The sequence below is a fragment of the Vulpes vulpes genome, chromosome 3, assembly GCF_048418805.1.
Source record: "Vulpes vulpes isolate BD-2025 chromosome 3, VulVul3, whole genome shotgun sequence".
NCBI lineage: Eukaryota > Metazoa > Chordata > Mammalia > Carnivora > Canidae > Vulpes > Vulpes vulpes.
The window spans coordinates 117,270,806-117,290,287 of record NC_132782.1 but is presented as its reverse complement, the minus strand read 5'-3'; the positions used below and the strand labels follow the sequence as shown (position 1 = coordinate 117,290,287).

Sequence of the window (19,482 nt, the reverse complement as noted above, 5' to 3'; positions counted from 1 at the left end):
ATAGGGTCTTCGTACTTAATAGATTTGATAAGCATGTGACCTTTTTTTTTTTTTTAATTTTTATTTATTTATTCATGAGACAGAGAGAGAGAAGCAGAGACACACAAGCAGACTCCACGCAGGGAACCTGACATGGCACTCGATCCCGAGTCTCCAGGATCAGGCCCTGGGCTGAAGGTGGCGCTAAACCACTGAGCCACCTGGGCTGCCCAGCATGTGACCTTTTAATTATTCCTAAGACTGTCCATGATCTGTCTTATATTTAGTTAGTTTAGTTTAGCTTAGTTTTATTTTATTGGAGAATGGGCTTGTCAGGGAAGGTGGGGAGGAAAAGATGTTTTAAGTCCTCAGGAACTAGAATATTAGCAGTAAAGACCGAAGAATAAAAATATGGGTCTTTTTTTTTCTTTTAAAGATTTTATTTATTCATGAGAGACAGAGAGAGAGAGAGGCAGAGACAGATGGAGGGAGAAGCAGGCTCCATGCAGGGAGCCCAATGCAGGACTCGATTCCAGGTCTCCAGGATCACGCCCTGGACTGAAGGCGGCGCTAAACCGCTGAGCTACCCAGGGATCCCCCAAAATATGGGTTTTATGAGAATTATTTAGAGCAGTGGATACTAAATTTGTTCAGGTAACTGAAGTTTGTTTTAAAACTTGTTTTCTGGGATCCCTGGGTGGCGCTGTGGTTTGGCGCTTGCCTTTGGCCCAGGGCGCGATCCTGGAGACCCGGGATCGAATCCCACATCAGGCTCCCGGTGCATGGAGCCTGTTTCTCCCTCTGCCTATGTCTCTGCCTCTCTCTCTGTCTCTCTGTGACTATCATAAATAAATAAAAATTTAAAAAAATAAAAAATAAAAAATAAATAAAACTTGTTTTCTGAAAAAAAAATAAATAAATAAAAAATAAAACTTGTTTTCTGGGATTCCTGGGTGGCTCAGCGGTTTAGCACCTCCCTTCGGCCCAGGGTACAATCCTGGAGTCCTAGGATCGAGTCCCCCATCAGGCTCCCTGCATGGAGCCTACTTCTCCCTCTGCTTATGTCTCTGCCTCTCTGTCTCTCATGAATAAATAAACAAAATCTTAAAAAAAAAAAAACTCAAAACAAAAAAAAAGCAACAACAACAAAAAATTTGTTTTCTAGTCAAAGAATGTAGTAGACTAGCACTAATGAAAGACAGTTCTTTGAACTGGTAACTTAATTCGTAAATAGGAGATCCCATGTAGTATAGGATTAAGAGCAAAGATGCTGAAAATTGGGGGATTTGTTCTAATCTCTGAGCTTCATTTTTTGTGTATCTGTACAATGAAGTCTGATTTCAGGGGTCTCTTGTCTATGATGTTAGTATTATCAACCAGATGAAATATTTTAGCAGGGTTTATAAAGAGGGCTGCTTTTGTGTTGTTATTTCTCTTATTCTTTAGTTTGGCTGAAATTAGTGTAATGTAATAAAACTGTTTAGGAAGATAGTTAAACGGCTGAAAGACATAAATTTGTAAAGTGCCCATAATGTAAATGTTCAAGAGAATAAAAAGAGAAGAAACTGTTGTAGTGTTTGATTTTCAACTGTCTTCATTTTAGTAAAATTCTTTTTCAGTGTTTAGCAAGTTAGAGTTTATCTTTAAACCTTTATCTCTCCAGGCTATTCTGTTACCTGCTTAGCAATCATCTGTGTCATATCTGTAATTCAAGCTGCTTGAGCTGAATAACATTGTCTTTGGAGCACTGTTTAATTGTCCCAGTTTTGATACAGTGCTCTCCCTATTTTTCATGTCTTGATATTTAGTAAGTTGTAACAAATGAATAAGAAGAACTAGAATGACCAAATTTGTTTGACTTGTACCTGAATAATGGCCTGGTAATCTTAGAAACAAGTTTCAAGAGGGTATAGTCTTTAGTGGATTTCCTTTGATTTTTCAAGTTGGACTTGGAAGATACTTAAAAGTCTAAGATTTGTTAAGGGCTATTGAAGACATTAGTATGTTCATTTTTCCATTACTGTTTTGCTGTTATGGGCTTCTTTTTGTCATCAAGTCTTTTTTTTTTTTTTTTTTTTGTCACCAAGTCTAATTCACAATGGGTAAATGTTTTTAATATTTGTATAAAAAGACTGAGTTTTTTTTGGTAATTGTTAATGTTTTACACCTTGAAAAAATTTTGTTGAAGTAGATAATATTCTAAATTTTTTCTAGTTGCTTGTTTAAATCTACAGCTGTCTAGTCAGGTGTGTCTCATCATGATTAAAACATACTCTTGTGTTTAAATTGTGCTTGTATCTTGTGACTTTGTTTTTTGTTGTTGTTTTTTAAGATTTTATTCATTTATTAGAGCACAGCAGAGGGAGGGGGAGAGGGGGAGAGGGAAGCAGCCTCTGCACTGAACAGGGAGCCTGATGTGGGGCTTGATCCTAGGATCCCAAGATCTTGACCTGAGCCAAAGGCAGATACTTAACCAACTGAGCCACCCAGGCGCTCCTCTCTTGCTTTTGTTTATGTGGCCTGCTGTTTATAGTTATTACTCTGGTGATATGGGGACCATATAAATAAGACTTCTTTAAAATTAATTAGCAAGGTAGTTTGATTCTTGTCATTTTATAATTTCCTATAATAGTTGGATTTTTTTATTTTTTTAAAAGATTTTATTTATTCATTCCTGAGAGACACACAAACAGAGAGAGAGAGAGAGAGAGAGAGAGGCAGAGACACAGGCAGAGGGAGAAGCAGGCTCCATGCAGGGAGCCCGACGCAGGACTCGATCCCGGGACTCCAAGGATCATGCCCTGGGCCGAAGGCAGGAGCTAAACCGCTGAGCCATCCAGGGATCCCTAATAGTTGGATTTTAAAATTATAATAGTATTCCATTGAACTCTAAGAGCTTGGGCAGCCCGGGTGGCTCAGCGGTTTAGTGCCACCTTCAGCCCGGGGCCTGATCCTGGAGTCCCAGGATCGAGTCCCACTTTGGGCTCCCTGCATGGAGCCTGCTTCTCCCTCTCCCTGTGTCTCTGCCTCTCTCTCTCTCTCTCTGTGTCTCAGGAATGAATAAATAAAATCTTAAAAAAAAAAAAAAAAAGAACTCTAAGAGCTTATTATAGAAATGGTACACTGTATCTGGATTTGTTTTAGTCATGTATTGATATCCCTAGTTTTTAGACTTTTTTATTAAATGGAGAATGTTGTATGGAAATGGATTTTGCCTAGGACCTTGGAAATTACATATTAAAGATTACTGTAAATTATAGGATTGTTTTAGAGTGACATACTTGTGATAGAATATTTTCCTCTCTATTTCCTGAAGTTAGAACATCAGAATTGGTAACTTCAAAACAGGGTTTGGGGGCAGCCCGGGTGGCTCAATGGTTTAGTGCCGCCTTCGGCCCCGGGCCTGATCTGGAGACCCAGGATCGAGTCCCATGTCGGGCTCCATGCAGGAAGCCTGCTTCTCCCTCTGCCTGTGTCTCTGCCTCTCTCTCTGTCATGAATAAATAAAATCTTAAAAAAAAAAACAAATGAACCAGGTTCTGTTTGATGTAATGATAAAATTACTACCATGATTTACACAGATAATGTAGGTCTGATGTATGTGTTAGGATAATGCAGTTTTAAACTTTCCATGGAAGCTATTTCAGTGTTATCTATTTTTGAAAATAGACATTGAATTACTTCAGTTTAATAACATAAATTTCTCTCATCATTTTTAAGCATTACTTATGTATTTTGGTTCATTTCAGGTTGTTAAAAACTAATTTCCTTCCTTCCTCTGTTCCTTTTTTTCTTTAAGATTTTATTTATTTATTTGAGAGAGAGAACACAAGTTGAGGGAGAGCAGAGGGAAAAACAGACTCCCTGCTGAGCAAAGACACCCTATATGGGGCTTGATCCCAGGACTCTGGGATCACAACCTGAGCTGAAGGCAGACATTTAACCAACTGAGCCACCCAGGCACCCCTCTTCCTCAACTTCTCAGAGGAGAAGTGTATTTCTTTTTTCTTTTTTTATGATTTTATTTATTTGAGAGAGAGAGTGAGTGAGAGCACACAAGCAGGGGGAGGGGCAGAGGGAGAGGGAGAAGTAGAGTCCCCACTGAGCAGGGTGCTCCATGCGGGACTCAATCCCAGGGATCTGGGATCATGACCGGAGCCTGAGGCAGATGCTTAAGCAACTGAGCCACCCAGCCACCCGCAGAAGTATGTTTCTTATCCTTGCATTTTTGTTGTTATGGTTATAACTAAAATTTACATCTTCTTCAGTATTTGTAGTTTTTTGAGTTTTTCTAGACTACCTGCAAGTTTGTGTGTGTGTGTGTGTGTGTGTGTGTGTGTGTTTAAGATTTATTTATTTATGAGAGACACAGAGAGAGAGGCAGAGACACAGGCAGAGGGAGAAGCAGGCTCCTTGCTGAGCTGGGAACCTGATAAAGGGCTTGAACCAAGGACCCCAGGATCATGACCTGAGCCAAAGGCAGACTTTTAACCACCTAAGCCACCTAGGTGCCCCTACAAGTTTTTTTGATAAGCTTTTTATTTTGTAATAATTTCACATTTATAGGAAAGTTGCAGAGATAGTACATAGAGTATCTGTATAGTCTTCACCTGGTTTCCCTTAATGTTGACATCCTACAATAGCCATGGTATATTTGTCAACACTGCACAATATTGGTGCATTCTAATGTATGTGGAATGTGATTACAGGAGTAGCCAATTTGAGGAGGAGAAAGAAATACCTCAGGAAGTCTTCCCAGAGAAAACAACATTTGAGATGGACCTTGAAGGATAAATAGAACTCTTAAGACAAAGACTAGAAGAAAGTGCATCCAGGCAGGGAATAAAGGCTCAGGAATATGAACAAATAGATTGGCTTAGGATGAAGAGTTGGTATAGGAGGACTGTGGGAGATAAGGCTGGAAAGGTGTGCATGGGATTTGGAGGGTGTTGATTTGAATTTTTAGTAGCTGTCTTTTCAGCCCTATTTTAGTTTACAGAGATAAATATAGATATAATTTGGGGGAAATCATCTAGGGACTTTGTATTCTCCTCATATTTAACTGCCTTTTTAAAATTGCTATACTAATTTATGCTGTCACAAAAGGTTAGTAAAAGTAAATATATGTATGAACCCCAAACTTTCTGGGTTTTGACTTAGTGCATTGATGAATATCTGTAAGGTAAGGGAAGTTGAAATTGTAGGTATCCTTATGATCTGGCAACTCAATTTATAATGTTTCGCTATTTGTGAATTTTCAAAATGTGGTATTTGCATTTGATTAAATAGACCCGTAGAAAAGTGCTATGTGCTGCCATCAGTGTTTGGGAGACTTAGGGATATGATTTTAACTTTTTTTTTTTAAGATTTTATTTATTCATGACAGACAGAGAGAGGCAGAGGCACAGGCAGAGGGAGAAGCAGGCTCCACACAGAGAGCCCGACGCGGAACTCGATCCTGGGTCTCCAGGATCACACCCCAGGCTGAAGGCGGCACTAAACCACTGGGCCACCGGGACTGCCCTGATTCTAACATCTTTAAGTGTAGAATTTGGGGATATATGGATTTTGGTGAATGGATGTAACATTACAGTTACCTTTGGAGGACATCTCCGTTGTATATAAAAATTTATTTGTATGGGTTAAAACTGAGTATTTTACATTTCTGTCTCACAAGAAAATTTTGAGGCAGAGCTAGAAAAAAACACATCTTTGCAAAAATAGTGTTCAGTCATGTTCTATGTACATACTATATAATTTAGTGTTAGCATCAAAATGGCTATTTGTTGCCCTGCTTTTAAAGACATAAAAGCAAACTTACTCACCAGGGGCCAAATTAGAACATTGAGGCAGCCAGAGGATAATCTCCCTCCTTGCTCACAAATGACTGCTCCCTTAAGCATTCTTTTTATATTCCACAAAGGTGAAGAAGAAACCCTGCTTCTCCCTCTTAATTGGCCAGTTGCCAGAAGAGTACACATGATCTTTAGCAACACTCAAGTTACCTTTTTCATATTCTCAAGTGATAACATTTGGAGGAGGCTAAGTGAGTTGCTCTTCCCGCCTCCCCCTCTTAATCTAGGATTTAAAACATTTTGATCTTGTAATTATTAAGACTTTTTCTGTATCTTCTAGTGGAGATTCCTCGATAATCTGAGTGTTTTTACCCATCTTTTGGAGCTAGGTCACACAGGGTGTAGGCCCTGTCAACCTGTGACTGGGTGATTCCTGTGTCAGGTATCCTGATCCAATCACAGAGAGGGGCGTGGCTCAGTAGGCAATTGCCCTGAGGAAACTAAGTAGGGATTTCTCTAGAGGTTATGGGCAGGCATATATTCTGAAATTATGTCTAATATAAACAGTTAATATATCAGTTAATTAATTATTTTAATGTATCAGTGTAATATATAATTTTTTAAGATTCTGTTTATTTATTAGGGGGAGACAGCGAGAGTGAGAGCACTAGCTGGGGGAGGGGCAGAGGGAGACGCTGACTCCCCTCTAAGCACAGACCCCCAAGATCATGGCATGAGCTAAAGTCAGTCTTTTTTTTTTTTAATATTTTTTATTTATTTATTCATAGAGAGAGAGAGAGAGAGGCAGAGACACAGGCAGAGGGAGAAGCAGGCACCATGCAGAGAGCCTGACGTGGGACTTGATCCAGGGTCTCCAGGATCATGCCCTGGGCTGCAGGCGGTGCTAAACCGCTGTGCCACCAGGGCTGCCCTAAAGTCAGACTCTTAACTGACTGAGCCACCGAGGCACCTGTATATCAGCAGAGTTTTATCAAAAACTTGTTATATGTGTCTTAAGCCTTTTTGGTTGTTGGTATGTGATTGCTTCCTAGAAAAATCTTTTTCGGGGGCATCTGATTGACTTAGTTGGTTAAGCATCCAACTCTTGGTTTTGGCTCTGGTCATGATACCAAGATTGTAAGATTCAGCCCCAATTCAGGCTCCACATGGCCTGTAGCCTGCTTGAGATCTCTCTCTTCCTCTCCCCTGCTCCTCTCCTCCCCCCAAAGAAGAAAACTCTTTCACAGAAGAGACCCATAATCTGTCAATCACAACTAACTGCCATCTTTTACCTTTAATATATTCATTCACTTATTCATTCACTGAACAGGTATTTGAGTACTCATTATGTTTCATGTACTCTTTTAGGTTTGGGATACAGGATGTTCAGGACAAATTTGTAGTTTATTTCACTGAAGTAGGTGGTGGGTGCAATTGCATGGGAGCTGTGGCAGGGTTTGAGAGGTTTAGAGGGGAATAAGGTGAATAGGAGACTTGTGAATGAGTCCAAATTTACAGGTATGGTTGTGGGTTGAGAGCTGAAGGCCTAGCCAGGAATGGATGTGGGGCTGAGTAAAGATAGCAGAGGAATGGAAATCTATTAACTGCCCACATTGAAAATTCCATTCATTGCAGCTGGCATTTACAAAATGTGATTAGGCAACTACTGAATCTCATAGAAACTCAAATCATTCATCCCACAGTTATTATGTACTTGGCACTCTGTCCTAGATATGGGGGGGGGGGGGTAGTAGAAACACAAAAAGAAGGCACTGTTTTGTGCTTTCGAGGAGTGTGCTTTTTTGAGTTTAGGACTAATGGAGTCCTAAACAGGTACAAACCCAAGTAATCACAGTAATTTGACCAAGTATTAGTGTGATGGTGTTTGATACTAAACTATAGGGCCGAGTTGAGTCTTGTCAGGATGTGGAAGGGTTTTCAGATCATACTAGAAAGAGTTTCATTACCATTTTAATCAAAATCAAGAAAACCAGTTAGCAGTTTATGTAAAGCAAGATTAGGATCTGGAAGACAGTCAAATAAGTTCTTTTTAGAGTAGCCACACCTGGCTAGAGATAAAAAGAGCCTGGGAAGGACAATTTGGGACTTAGTTTTGGAAATTAATCTCTAGGATTTAGGCTGAAAGGGAAGAATCTGTATTAGCCATCAGAGTGGCAGTAATATCTCCGCTGAGAGGAAATGAAGCAGGCTTCAGCAAAAAGTTGATGTGTGAGTTAAATAAGGTTTTCGAGGATGTTCATATGTAGAGACTTGGCATGGCAGTAATATCTTCGCTGAGAGGAAATGAAGAAGGCTTCAGCAAAAAGTTGATGTTTGAGTTAAATAAGGTTTTCAAGGATGTTCATATGTAGAGACTTGGCATGCTTAAAGAGGCAGTGGGCTGGGTGAAGCAATTGTTCTGATATTTTAGGCTATGGAAACTTGATAATTTCACACATAAAATAGATCTAACATCATCATGAGACCACACATTCCTTATTTGTATTTGTGTCTAGTGGTTCCAGATACATACAAGAGACCTTTTTTTTTTTAATGAATAACAATTTTAATTTGTTCCATAATGTGTTTCACATCTATAATTCTGCTAACCTTTTCTTTTACTGAATTAGGGAGCAACTGGTTTTGTATTAAGTCTGGTACTTTGGGGATCCCTGGGTGGCGCAGCGGTTTGGCGCCTGCCTTTGGCCCAGGGCGCGATCCTGGAGACCCGGGATCGAATCCCACATCAGGCTCCCGGTGCATGGAGCCTGCTTCTCCCTCCGCCTGTGTCTCTGCCTCTCTCTCTCTCTCTGTGACTATCATAAATAAATAAAAAATTAAAAAAAAAGTCTGGTACTTTGAAAAGCATTTTGAATGAAATGTCTTTTTTTTTTTTTGAAATGTCATTTTTAACTTTAATCTGAATTTTTACTCAGTTATGCCTGTCAGTAAACAAATCAATAGGAGCAATAGATAAGCTTATTATTGGAAATAACATAAACTGTGCTGCTGTGACCTTTTGTTAAAGATACATTTTTTCTTAAAAATAGCAATATAACTTGAATGTTCTGTTAGTTTGAGACTGTGTAATTATAGAATACCTTCAAGCATGAATATAGAAGGTTGGCTTCCGGACAACTCTTACTTCATTACAGTGTGGTACTCTTCTTTGTCTTCTCTGTGTTGATCAGGAGTGCATGATTGGAGAGCATGCTGGTCATTATATTATGGTAGCTATTTTGAATGAATGGGTTAGTAGGAAGATACGGATTCATGGTTTGATTTGAAGCCTCTGTGTGTCAGGAGTAGAGATTTAATCTGCTTTTAGCCTTATAATTGTAGTCATAGAATGTTAGCAACTAAGATGTTAAAGGGCACATCTAGGCCAAAGTCTTTCATATTTTATATTTAGGGGGTTGGCATTGTGAAGTTAGGTGACTTGCCCAAGTCACACAGCTAGTCACGATAAAGCTAGGAATAAAATCTACTCTTCCGTTGAATTTATTACTATATGGTATCATTAACTAAGAAAATCTTTTTAAGTGAAGTTAGAAAAATCAAATATATGTGCTGATCAAACTTTTAATCTGCTGTGAGAGGAAGGCTGTCTATGCCTGTTTTAGTCATATTTGCCCAAGTGTCTGAGAAGGGGTGGGGGAGAAGGATGGGCTGTAGAAAGACCAAGAAGAGTGTTTTGATCTAGCCCTGGCTAGAGCATTATCTAAAAATAGTGCTATACTGGGACTTAAGTTATGCAGACCTCTAGAAAGAGGGCTTTGTCCTAGTTATAATGTGCACTTTTACAAGTTTCAAGATTTCTCCACAGAAATTAGTATTTAAAAGGAAAAGGATATGTTTCAGTTTCTACTGGAATAACTGCTAGTATACATGATAGTGGTACAAAAACCTTTGAAGAACATTCAAGGAACATACAGATGGGTGAGAAGTGTGGGAGAGGAGGTAGTTAGGAGTATCTAGGGGCTGAAAATATATTTGAGGAAGAGCGTGTTTTTGTTCCTCATGGTGGGGTGGAAAAAATGATTAATGCTTTGACATAGTTTGCTGTGGCATTTAGGTTCTAAGTTGCTGTTTTAGTGTGTGAATCCAGACTCCATCTAGATTTTTGTTATTGTGAACTAGCTGATAAGTATTTATACCATTTCTGCTGGGATTTTGAACCAACATCAATATCCAAAGAGTTTTTATTAAACTTTTGGGGACTTTTTTTTAAGATTTAAAAAAAATTTATTCATGAGAGACACAGAAAGGTAGAGACACAGGCAGAGGGAGAAGCAGGCTCCCTTTGGGGAGCTGGATGGGGGACTTGATCCCAGGGATCATGACCTGAGCTTCAGGCAGATGCTCAACCACTGAGCCACCCAGGTACCCCAACTTTGGGGGACCTAACATGACTTGTTGGTATTCCAAAAAGTGAAAACAGCATTCCCAAATAATAGCCAGCTGGTTAACATTTATTGAATATCTACTATATGCCAGCTATTGTTCTAAGCATCTCCTGTTGACCCTTGTTTTTGCAGATAAGGAAATTCATTGTACCTGAAGGCGCAGGTATAATGTACTTCCTTAGACTGGCTTTAAGTTTTCTTTTAATGAAAGTGAAAGAAAAGAGAAGACTATTGGATGATACAATGTTTTTGAGTATCAGCCATCTTTTAGAGTTAATTTTTAAAATCATTGTGTATGTGAGTTGAATGTGTTTTCTCATGATAATTATTTGATTACCAATTCACTGGCCTATAAAAATTTTGCAAAGACCTTATCATCATCTCTTGTTTACATACCCATAATATAGTATATGTTATGGGAAGAAATAGAGGGAACATGTGATGGTGCCTGCTTTCCAGGAGCTCCTTAAAAATAAAACTTGGGATGTTTTTAGGTAAATATAATGATTTTACAGTAGAGTATGTACTGGTGAATTGCTTTTCATCTGACCTTGTTGCTTGATCAAACTTAACTGCCACACATACTTCTTACTCATTTTATTTGATTGTTAATAAGAGATTTTCAAAATTAATTCTACCTGTTTATCCTCTGCAGATTGCCTGCCTTGGCTCTTTCTCTCCTTTTTCTCTCAGAAATCTCTGTGGCTTCCCTTTAGTCCTTTCTTCCTCTTTATATAAGACATCCTTTAGATGTATATTGTTTTAGGGATGATTCCATTCCCTCCTGTTGTTGGGACCTTTCAGACTTTTTTCCTCTCAAAATCCTATCCCCCACCCATTTCCTTCCCTCCTGCCTAGAGTCACCTTCAGTTTCTTCCTCTCCTAACCATAGGTTGTTTCTTTGCAATTCCTTTATATCCATTACATTCTTTGTTTCCTTAGTATTATTACCCTGGTAGATTGAAGATGGACAAATGAATCTTTCCTTAAATTTGTGATGAATTTTGAAGGAAGATAGATTAGAAGATGTAAACAAAACTAGGAAGTTCCAAACATCACATATATTGGGGGTGGGAGATGAGACATAGGATTGAAGTAAAAATGAAGAATTCAGACCTAATAAGAAAAGGTTATAGAAAATGGTAGAGAATTATTAGTGCCATTTAGAAATGATAAGAAAGAAGAGGGGCTTTGAGCTGTAAGTTGAGAAAATTACAGCAGTAACATACAGTAGGCACAACATCAGCCATCTGAGGAGTAGAAAGGATTAATTTGAGAAAAGAATAAGAAGAAAGATTTTGTTACAGCATGTAAGGAGATAAGAGTGAGTGGGTTCCAGATGATTCTTAGATTTCGTACTTGGAAGAAAGGTAAGATGGTGGCACTTTTCTTCTGATCTGGAAGCTGAATGGGTCAAAGACTTTTGGTATAAAGCAGTTCTTTTTTTTTTTTCCAATTCTTTATTTCTTTTTTCTTTTTTCTTTTTTCTTTTTTTTCATTCTGTATTTCTGTACAATGCCCTGGAACACTTAATAAGATAAATCTTGTATTTGTATTTAGTGCTGTAGTCCGTAAGAGATGCTTGTAAGGAGAGGAACTGGATGCTTAGTAAAACCTTGGGTAAATAGATGTAGTTGAAAATAAAGAGAAGGACAGACTGACATCTTATCAGGGAACATTGAAAAAACTTGAGAGACACAGGGCAACATACTCCTTTGAAATCACCTTCATAGGATAGAACTTGATGAGATGAGTAGAAATTGATTCTGAGGATAATGGACTTGTTGATTATTTCATTTAGTCCAATGTAAGTGGTAGAAATCCTGTTTGCAATATGTAGAAGAATGGTGCACATTACTTCATTAATCTCTGCTTTTCCTGGTTAATTTAGTAGCTGGTGCTAACATGGAATCATCTGGGAATTCTGTTTTAAACTAGTACTTAAACTAGTATTATATTTCTGTATTCTTTTCTTCAGAATAAAAAAAGTTTTTTTTTTTTGTAGATATGCATGGGAGAAAGCACTTCTTGTTTTGAAGATTTATTTGAGAGAAAGCAGGCAGATAGGCAGGCAAGTGAGGGGATTGGGGGGACAGTGGCAGGATGGGGTAGAGGAAGAGGGAGAGAATCCTCAAGCAGACTCCTTGCTGAGCACAGAGCCTGACGGGATGCAGGGCTCAGTCCCAAGACCCTGAGATCATGAACTTGAGCTAAAATTAAGAGTTGGCCACTCAGCTAACTGGTGAGCTACGCAGGCTCCCCTGGAGAAACAGTATCATTAAAAGTTCCTTGTGTGTTTTGTAAATATTTAGTGCTACTCCTGATTATCATTAGGTGATAAGTACAGAGATAAAGTCAAATAGAAATGTCCTTTTTGAGTGTGTAAAAATGTAGTTGTCTGGATTTTTAAATTATTTGAATTTTAACTAACAGCTTTGGTTGATAGAGTTGAGAAATATTTAGTAAGGGATCATGCTTAACTAAGCATTAGTAATGTATCTGTTCAACAGTACTTATTTGCCTAGCTAATTTATGACACGCCCAGTTTTAGGCCCTGGGAATACAGGGATGAATAATCCTTTATGGGGTTTATATTTTAGTGAAATAGGAAATGAACAAATCTGTAATGTGAAGAAGTGATAAGTGCTTTGTGAAAATATAAACTAGAGTGAGGAGAGAGAATAAGATGGAATAGATTAGTCAGGGAAGGCTGTTCTAAGGGAATAAGAAAATTTTGTAAAAACTTACTCCAGGCAGAAGGAATAGTAAATGGCAAAGAGCATGAGTCAGGATCTAGCTCATTGAGAACCAGTTTGATATGTTGGAAGAAAAAGCAAGAAAGCTGGTCTGACAAGAGTGGAGAGAATGAAGTGGAGAATGATAGGAATTGAGGGTAAAGTGGTAGGAAGTGGTAAGCAGCAGGGGCCAGAGTATGTTTGACCTTTATTGCCCATGGATTTTTATTTTGAGTGTACAGTTGACATACAGTATAGAGTTAAGGGTGCCAGCACCCCCTCCTACCCCACATACTTGAAAATCCACATATAACTTTTTGACTCCTCCCAAAATTTAACTACTAATAACCTATTTACTATTAATAGTCTACTGTTGATTGGAAGTCTTACTGATAAAATACATAGTCACTTAGCACATACTTTGCCATATATATTATATACTGCATTCTTTAAGCTAGAGAAAAGAAACTATTTATGAAAAAATATTATAGTACTGTACTGTATTTTTTTTTTTTTAATAATCATGTATAAGTGGACCTATGTTGTCCAAACCTGGGGGCAGAGTTGTGACATAATTTGATTTACATCTCACAAAATTCAGTCCAGCTATTAGTGGAAAACTGGCTGTAGGAAAGGCCAAGGTCTCAAGCAGTGGACCATTCAGGAAGCTTTAATAGTAATCTAGGCTTATGGTTTTTAGTGTGTTCATGATGATCCAGGAAGAAACTGTTACAACTATATTTATACTTATTTTTTAAAAATTAAGTTTTACTAATATTTGATGTATATATTGGTACTGGCACCCACATTCTGTTTTACATGTGACCTGCCATTTTTGGCCTAAGCAGCTAGGTGAGTGCTGGTATTTACTGAGATGAGAAAACAGGGTGGAGCAGGTTTTGTTTTCCCCACCCTTACAGTGGGGAAACAGTAACTCATTTTTGGGCATTTTAAGTTTGAGATGACTGTTAGAAATCTAAAGAGAGTTATCAGGTAGGTGGTTTAGATGCATGACTCTGGAGCCAAAGTTAGAGATACAAATTTGGAAATCATTTGCATACAGGCAGTATATAACAACTTTGGAGCCAAACTGTGTGAATGCAGATTTCAGCTTTGCCAGTTACTAATTGTGGACAAGTTAACTTGGCATCTCTCTGCTTCATTTACCTCATCTATAAAATGGAGGTAATAAGTGTCTGCCTCACTGGGTTATTGTGAGGATTAAATGAATTAATAAAAGCAAAGTGCTTAGAACAGCATCTGGCACACAGTACACATTAGATATTAACTATTACTATCAGTTTATGAATAGTGTTTAAGACCAGGAGATTAGATGAGATGACTTAGGGAATGAATGTAGGTGGAGAAAAGGGCCCAGGGAAGGAGTACTCAAATTGTACAAACCTTAAGACTCAGAGACACGAGGGAGGAGACTGAGGAGTGAGCATAGGGGTCAAACCAGGAGGATGTGGGGTCTGGAAGCCTGCCTAGTGAAGAAAATATTTCAAGGGGAGAAGTCATCATTGGATCATTTCTGCTCAAAGACCTAGAATTGATCAGTGGGCTTGTTAAATTGGAAGTTGCTGGAAAACATGAGAAGTGGTTTCAGTTAGAGTGGTGGATAAGAGTGGGTTAAGGAGAAGAATTGGAGGTACAGAACTGGAGAATATGAGTATCAACAACCTAGAGGGGTTTTTCTACATGGAGGAAGAGAGAAATTAGAGTGGCAGAGGAATATGTGTGGAGTCAAGGAAAGGTTGGAGTAGGAGTATATGTTGATTTAAAATGGAAAAAAGTGCAACAGGTTTGTATACTGATGAGAGTACCCCAGTGGGAAGTGAAAACTTCATATGTGAGTGACGTGGATAGTGGCAGTAGCCAAGACCTTGAATAGGTAAAATCAGGGGGTTTAGGACACAATTGAAAAGATTAGTCTTAGATGCTGGCAGGAACCCTTCACCCATTGATGAAGGTAGAGAATATTAGTGGGAATACAGTTAGATTGGTGGATTTGGTTATGGGAAAATGAGATCATTTTTTGAGTGCTTTAATTTTTCCAATAAAAGAGGCAAGATGATCAGGTGAAAGTCAGAAGTGGGAAGGAGTTTGTAAGGTTTGAGAGAGAAAGGAAATGGTGTGAAATAGGCATCTTGGAATGTGGGAGAAGGAATTGACTAAGGAAATGCCGGTGAAATGTTAAGGAATTCTGAGAGGGCTGATCTGACATGGGTGACCACTAAAGTGATTCCGGTTGACAGACAAGAGAAATGTGGTCCTGAGAGCATATATAGTTAAAAAGTGGGGACGACGCCTCCTCTGCTTCTATTTTGAATTCTAGTCACATGGTTGAGAGGATGGATCACTCTTGGAATATTTCCTCAGATCCACAAGATACTGACAGAAGAATTAATAAAAGCAAATAGGCCAGGAACAAATAATTTCATTTTTGCCTATGTTCAGTTTCTGTATCATGGTATTCCATGTAGAGGATGAGTTCCTAGAGGTATTTATGTTGCCATATCTCCTTAGGTATGCCTGCTTGACACAAATGATATCAAGTAGCGTCTGGGCTACTTTTAGGGAATTATATTTGGTCGCTGAATTATGCTAAAGTGAAAAACTCTGATAAAAAAGCTTAGTAATTTTTCTTGCTAGATAGCCTCACTTAAGTTTTCCCTGGGACCTTGGTTTCCATTAATCTAGAATTAGCACTCACATTGATTTCATACTTTGTATTTGATTACAGGTGAATTCAAAGTCTGATTTTCTTTTCTTTCAGGTGCTGGAGAATCTGGTAAAAGCACCATTGTGAAACAGATGAAGTAAGTTGGAACATGGCCTTTTGTAAAACTACAGTTCCTCATAATGCACAAAAGCCCATAGTATCTTTTTCTTTTTAGGTCTGTGGTAATGATTTGTGGTTTTCTTTTTAAAGAATCATTCATGAGGATGGCTATTCAGAGGAAGAATGTAAACAATATAAAGTAGTTGTCTACAGCAATACTATACAGTCCATCATTGCGATCATAAGAGCCATGGGACGGCTAAAGATTGACTTTGGGGAAGCTGCCAGAGCAGTAAGTGTTTCTCATTTCCTCTTCACTTGCTTTCTTTTAGTAGATTCAGTTAAGGAAAATTTTCTTCGTGTTTTAGGGAAATGAATTTAAGCAACAAGATAAGATGGAGCAAAGTACTGTATGCCCATTTGAAAAGTATTAGCAATCTGCTTTAGGAGATATTAGATTACCACCAGAAAGAAGAATTGAAGAAATGTAATTGTGTGGATATACTGTAGGTTTCTGTGACAGCTCTTTTTTATTTGCTTCTTTATAGCACTGTTTTATTTTAAAGTAGTAAATACTAGTAAATTAAAATAATCTAAAAGAGGTAGATCTGCTTTCTGTGGTGTAAAGATAAAAGGCAAATATCAGACTTGAGAAGGACATGAATGCTAAGTCAAAATTTTAGGTATTCAAAAATACTATATCCCTGTACTATGTTGGACTGTAACCTATACAATTGGATTATTGCATGTCCTAGGACAATTCTTGCACATGTCAGATACTCAAAAGTTGTGTTGATGAATCATAATACGTGGTGCACCATGAAGTTCTCATTTGTGAATTAGGACGTTTGCTGCAATGGGAAGAGGGCCAAAATGAAGGCAGGAGATCTTTTATATCTAGTTGCACTGAGAGAATGCTGATCCTAAGAATGATTTCCTAGAACTAAAGGAGTCATCAGCTGTGTTCAGAGTGCTGTAGACAACAAAAGGGGGTGACTTGGGGAGGCTGCCTGGAAAGGCAAAGCCGGTGTGTCTGTGAAGTAGCTTAGGAACTCTTAGCTGCTCTTGATTTATCCATTAACAAGCTGTTATAAATGCAAATTAATATTCAGTAAATAAGTGGAGAAATTGTTTTTTTTTTTTTTTTAATTTGGAGGGATTTTTTTTTTTTTTTTTTTTTTTTTAAATTTATGATAGTCACACACAGAGAGAGAGAGAGAGAGAAAGAGGCAGAGACACAGGCAGAGGGAGAAGCAGGCTCCATGCACCGGGAGCCTGACGTGGCATTTGATCCCGGGTCTCCAGGATCACGCCCTGGGCCAAAGGCAGGCGCTAAACCGCTGCGCCACCCAGGGATCCCAAGTGGAGAAATTGTAGATGGGAAAAAATCACTAAAGGATAGTTGTAATTGGTTGGTATTCAATTAGGGATACTAGAAGTGGACCTAAGGGAAGAGGAGCTGGGCTAAGTTTGTAAAATGACTGGAAAGAAGAGTAGCAGAACCTGAGGGGACAAGGAAATATGTGAGGCATGACTTTTATGTTTTTGTAACAAAAGATGTCATAGCACAACATCCTGAGACTTTTTCTAAGCATCTGAGGGGAAAATGGGATTGTGAATGTAAGAATGAACAATGCATTTTTGTCTTACATCCTTCTGTCCCTTCTCTGCCTCCTGCTTTTCTTTTCTTCCCTCTGGCCACTCCCCCCGCCCCCCCCAATATTATTTTCTTCCCTTTTCTTATCCCTTCCTGTCACCCAGCTCTACGTGTCTGTTTTGTTTGCCAGATCCGGTATAACTGGTTGATGCTACTTTATTTAGTCCTTTCCCTCACTTTGTTGGCTTTTTCTCCATCTCAGTTCTTTATGTCTTCTCTTCATTCCTTCCTTTTTAATTTTTCACTGTCCTCTTTTATATCTCTTGATGAACCTCTCCCTTCTTTTCTCTCCATTGTCAAATTGGTTGTTATTAATGTTTGGGTCCTCACACTACTTTGTCACCAATACAGTGGACATTTTCTGTCTTTGTCCTGTTGTAACAAAACATCACAGACTTAGTAGCTTATCAACAACAGTCATTTATTGGGCACACTTCGGGAGGCAGGAAGTCTGAGGTCAGATGGGAGGTCTGGTGAGGGTCCTCTTCAGTTGTAGACTTCTCACTGTGTCCTCACACGGCAGGAGAAAGGAGCTCTCTGGAGTCCCTTTTATCAGAGCACTAATTCCATTCATGGGACCTCCACCCTCATGACTGTAGTTGTACTTCCCCAAAGCCCCATCTCCTAATACTATGACTTTGGGCATTGGCATTTAACATATGAATTTTGGAAGGACACAAACATTCAGACCACAGCATCTGTTCTCCTTTCATTCCTTCCCTTTATCAAATGAGTGTCATTCCTCTTTGGGACCTAACACTCCTATGTCACCAGATGCGGTCAACATCTCCTTCATTCCTGTTAGGCCTCCTGAATCACCTAGCTTTTCCAGCATCCACCCATCCTAATCTGCAACCCTATGTAATTTTTTGAAGTTTCTCTTTATCTAGTTTCTTATGGCTGTTTAGAGAGTGAATGGACAAGAATAGAGCCAGGTGAGGGGTAGGTTGCTTTTTCATATCTGCTTAAAGGTGGAGGTTTGAAGTTCATTGTAAAGAGGGGCCTCCTTAAAGGCCTAAAAAGAGGGTTTATTGTGGAGAAGCAAGAGTAGGTCAGTGGAGGAGATTATGTGGTAAGGGAAAAGTGATTCTGCTTAAAATTGTCCTTACAAAGGCAGGACAGCAGAAATATGTAGCAATAGCTCTCTCTCTTTTAAAGTTTTTATAATTAGAATTGCACTAGTAAAGTAATGCTTATTGAGGTTTTGAATAGCTGTATGAGCATAGTTCAAATTTCAGAATGGACTGTAAAGTCTTCACATGTTAAAGCATTAGACATAGAAGGACATGTTCAATATTGAGTATGTTTGCCAATTTGTGTAATTTTTCAACTTTCCTCTGTCATTTGTTCCTTTATTTAAAATTTTTATCTTTGAAAAGAGAAGAGGGGAATATAGATGTTAGATGAAGTTCCAGAGAAGGATGGGCATAAAGTGTTATTATTAAGAAAGGCAGCTTCTAGAGGAGGGCTATTACTTGGCTGAAGATCTTGAGTTTGACAGCATTAACTGGAGTTCACAGTGGTTAGTCTTGTTTTTTGCATGACTTTTGGTGCATGAGTTTTGGAAACACACAAGTCTTAGGAGTTTTGGGTTGTGATTTCACCTCTGGTCTGAAATGCTTTTTGCTTGCTAGTTTATTGTCCTAATGACAACTTTCGATACACCCAATTGCTCCTTTTCCCTCTTTACTTTTCCTTTACCCAGTAAGTATGGGTATTTTTTTAGTATTTGCATCTTAATAGTTATTTGGAACTCTCCTGAGGCAGATAAATATGAGATTTGAGGTGGGGAAAGCATCCCATGAGATTTCAGTATATTGGGTTTTTTAAAGATTTTATTTATTTATTTTAGTAATCTCTATCCCCAGTGTTGGGTTGAAACTCACAAGCCTGAGATCAGAAGCCGCATGCTCTGAATGAGCCAGCCAGGCGCCAGGTTCTGTTCTGTTCCTTTCTCTTCTTTCTTGTTTATAAAGATTGAGACCTGGGTTTGTTTTTAAACTATTTGACAAGTAAGGGTAGGTAGAATAAAGCAAAATAATCAGAGTTCTCATAGCCCTTTTCTGTCCTCTTTACAGCTCATGTTTTAGGTTTAAAAACGGTAGCCACTTATAAAGCTTTTTGA

The 19,482-nt window shown here is 38.6% G+C and overlaps 1 protein-coding gene across 1 annotated transcript in view; it reads left to right on the top strand.

Annotated features, from left to right (window-relative positions):
* Positions 1 to 19,482, top strand: part of GNAI3 (G protein subunit alpha i3) — a 39,230-nt gene that overhangs the window by 5,858 nt on the left and 13,890 nt on the right. The window contains exons 2-3 of the mRNA XM_025996378.2: positions 15,695 to 15,737; positions 15,851 to 15,992. Of these exons, the coding sequence (XP_025852163.1) occupies positions 15,695 to 15,737; positions 15,851 to 15,992 (185 nt within the window). The remainder of the gene's footprint in view (positions 1 to 15,694; positions 15,738 to 15,850; positions 15,993 to 19,482) is intronic.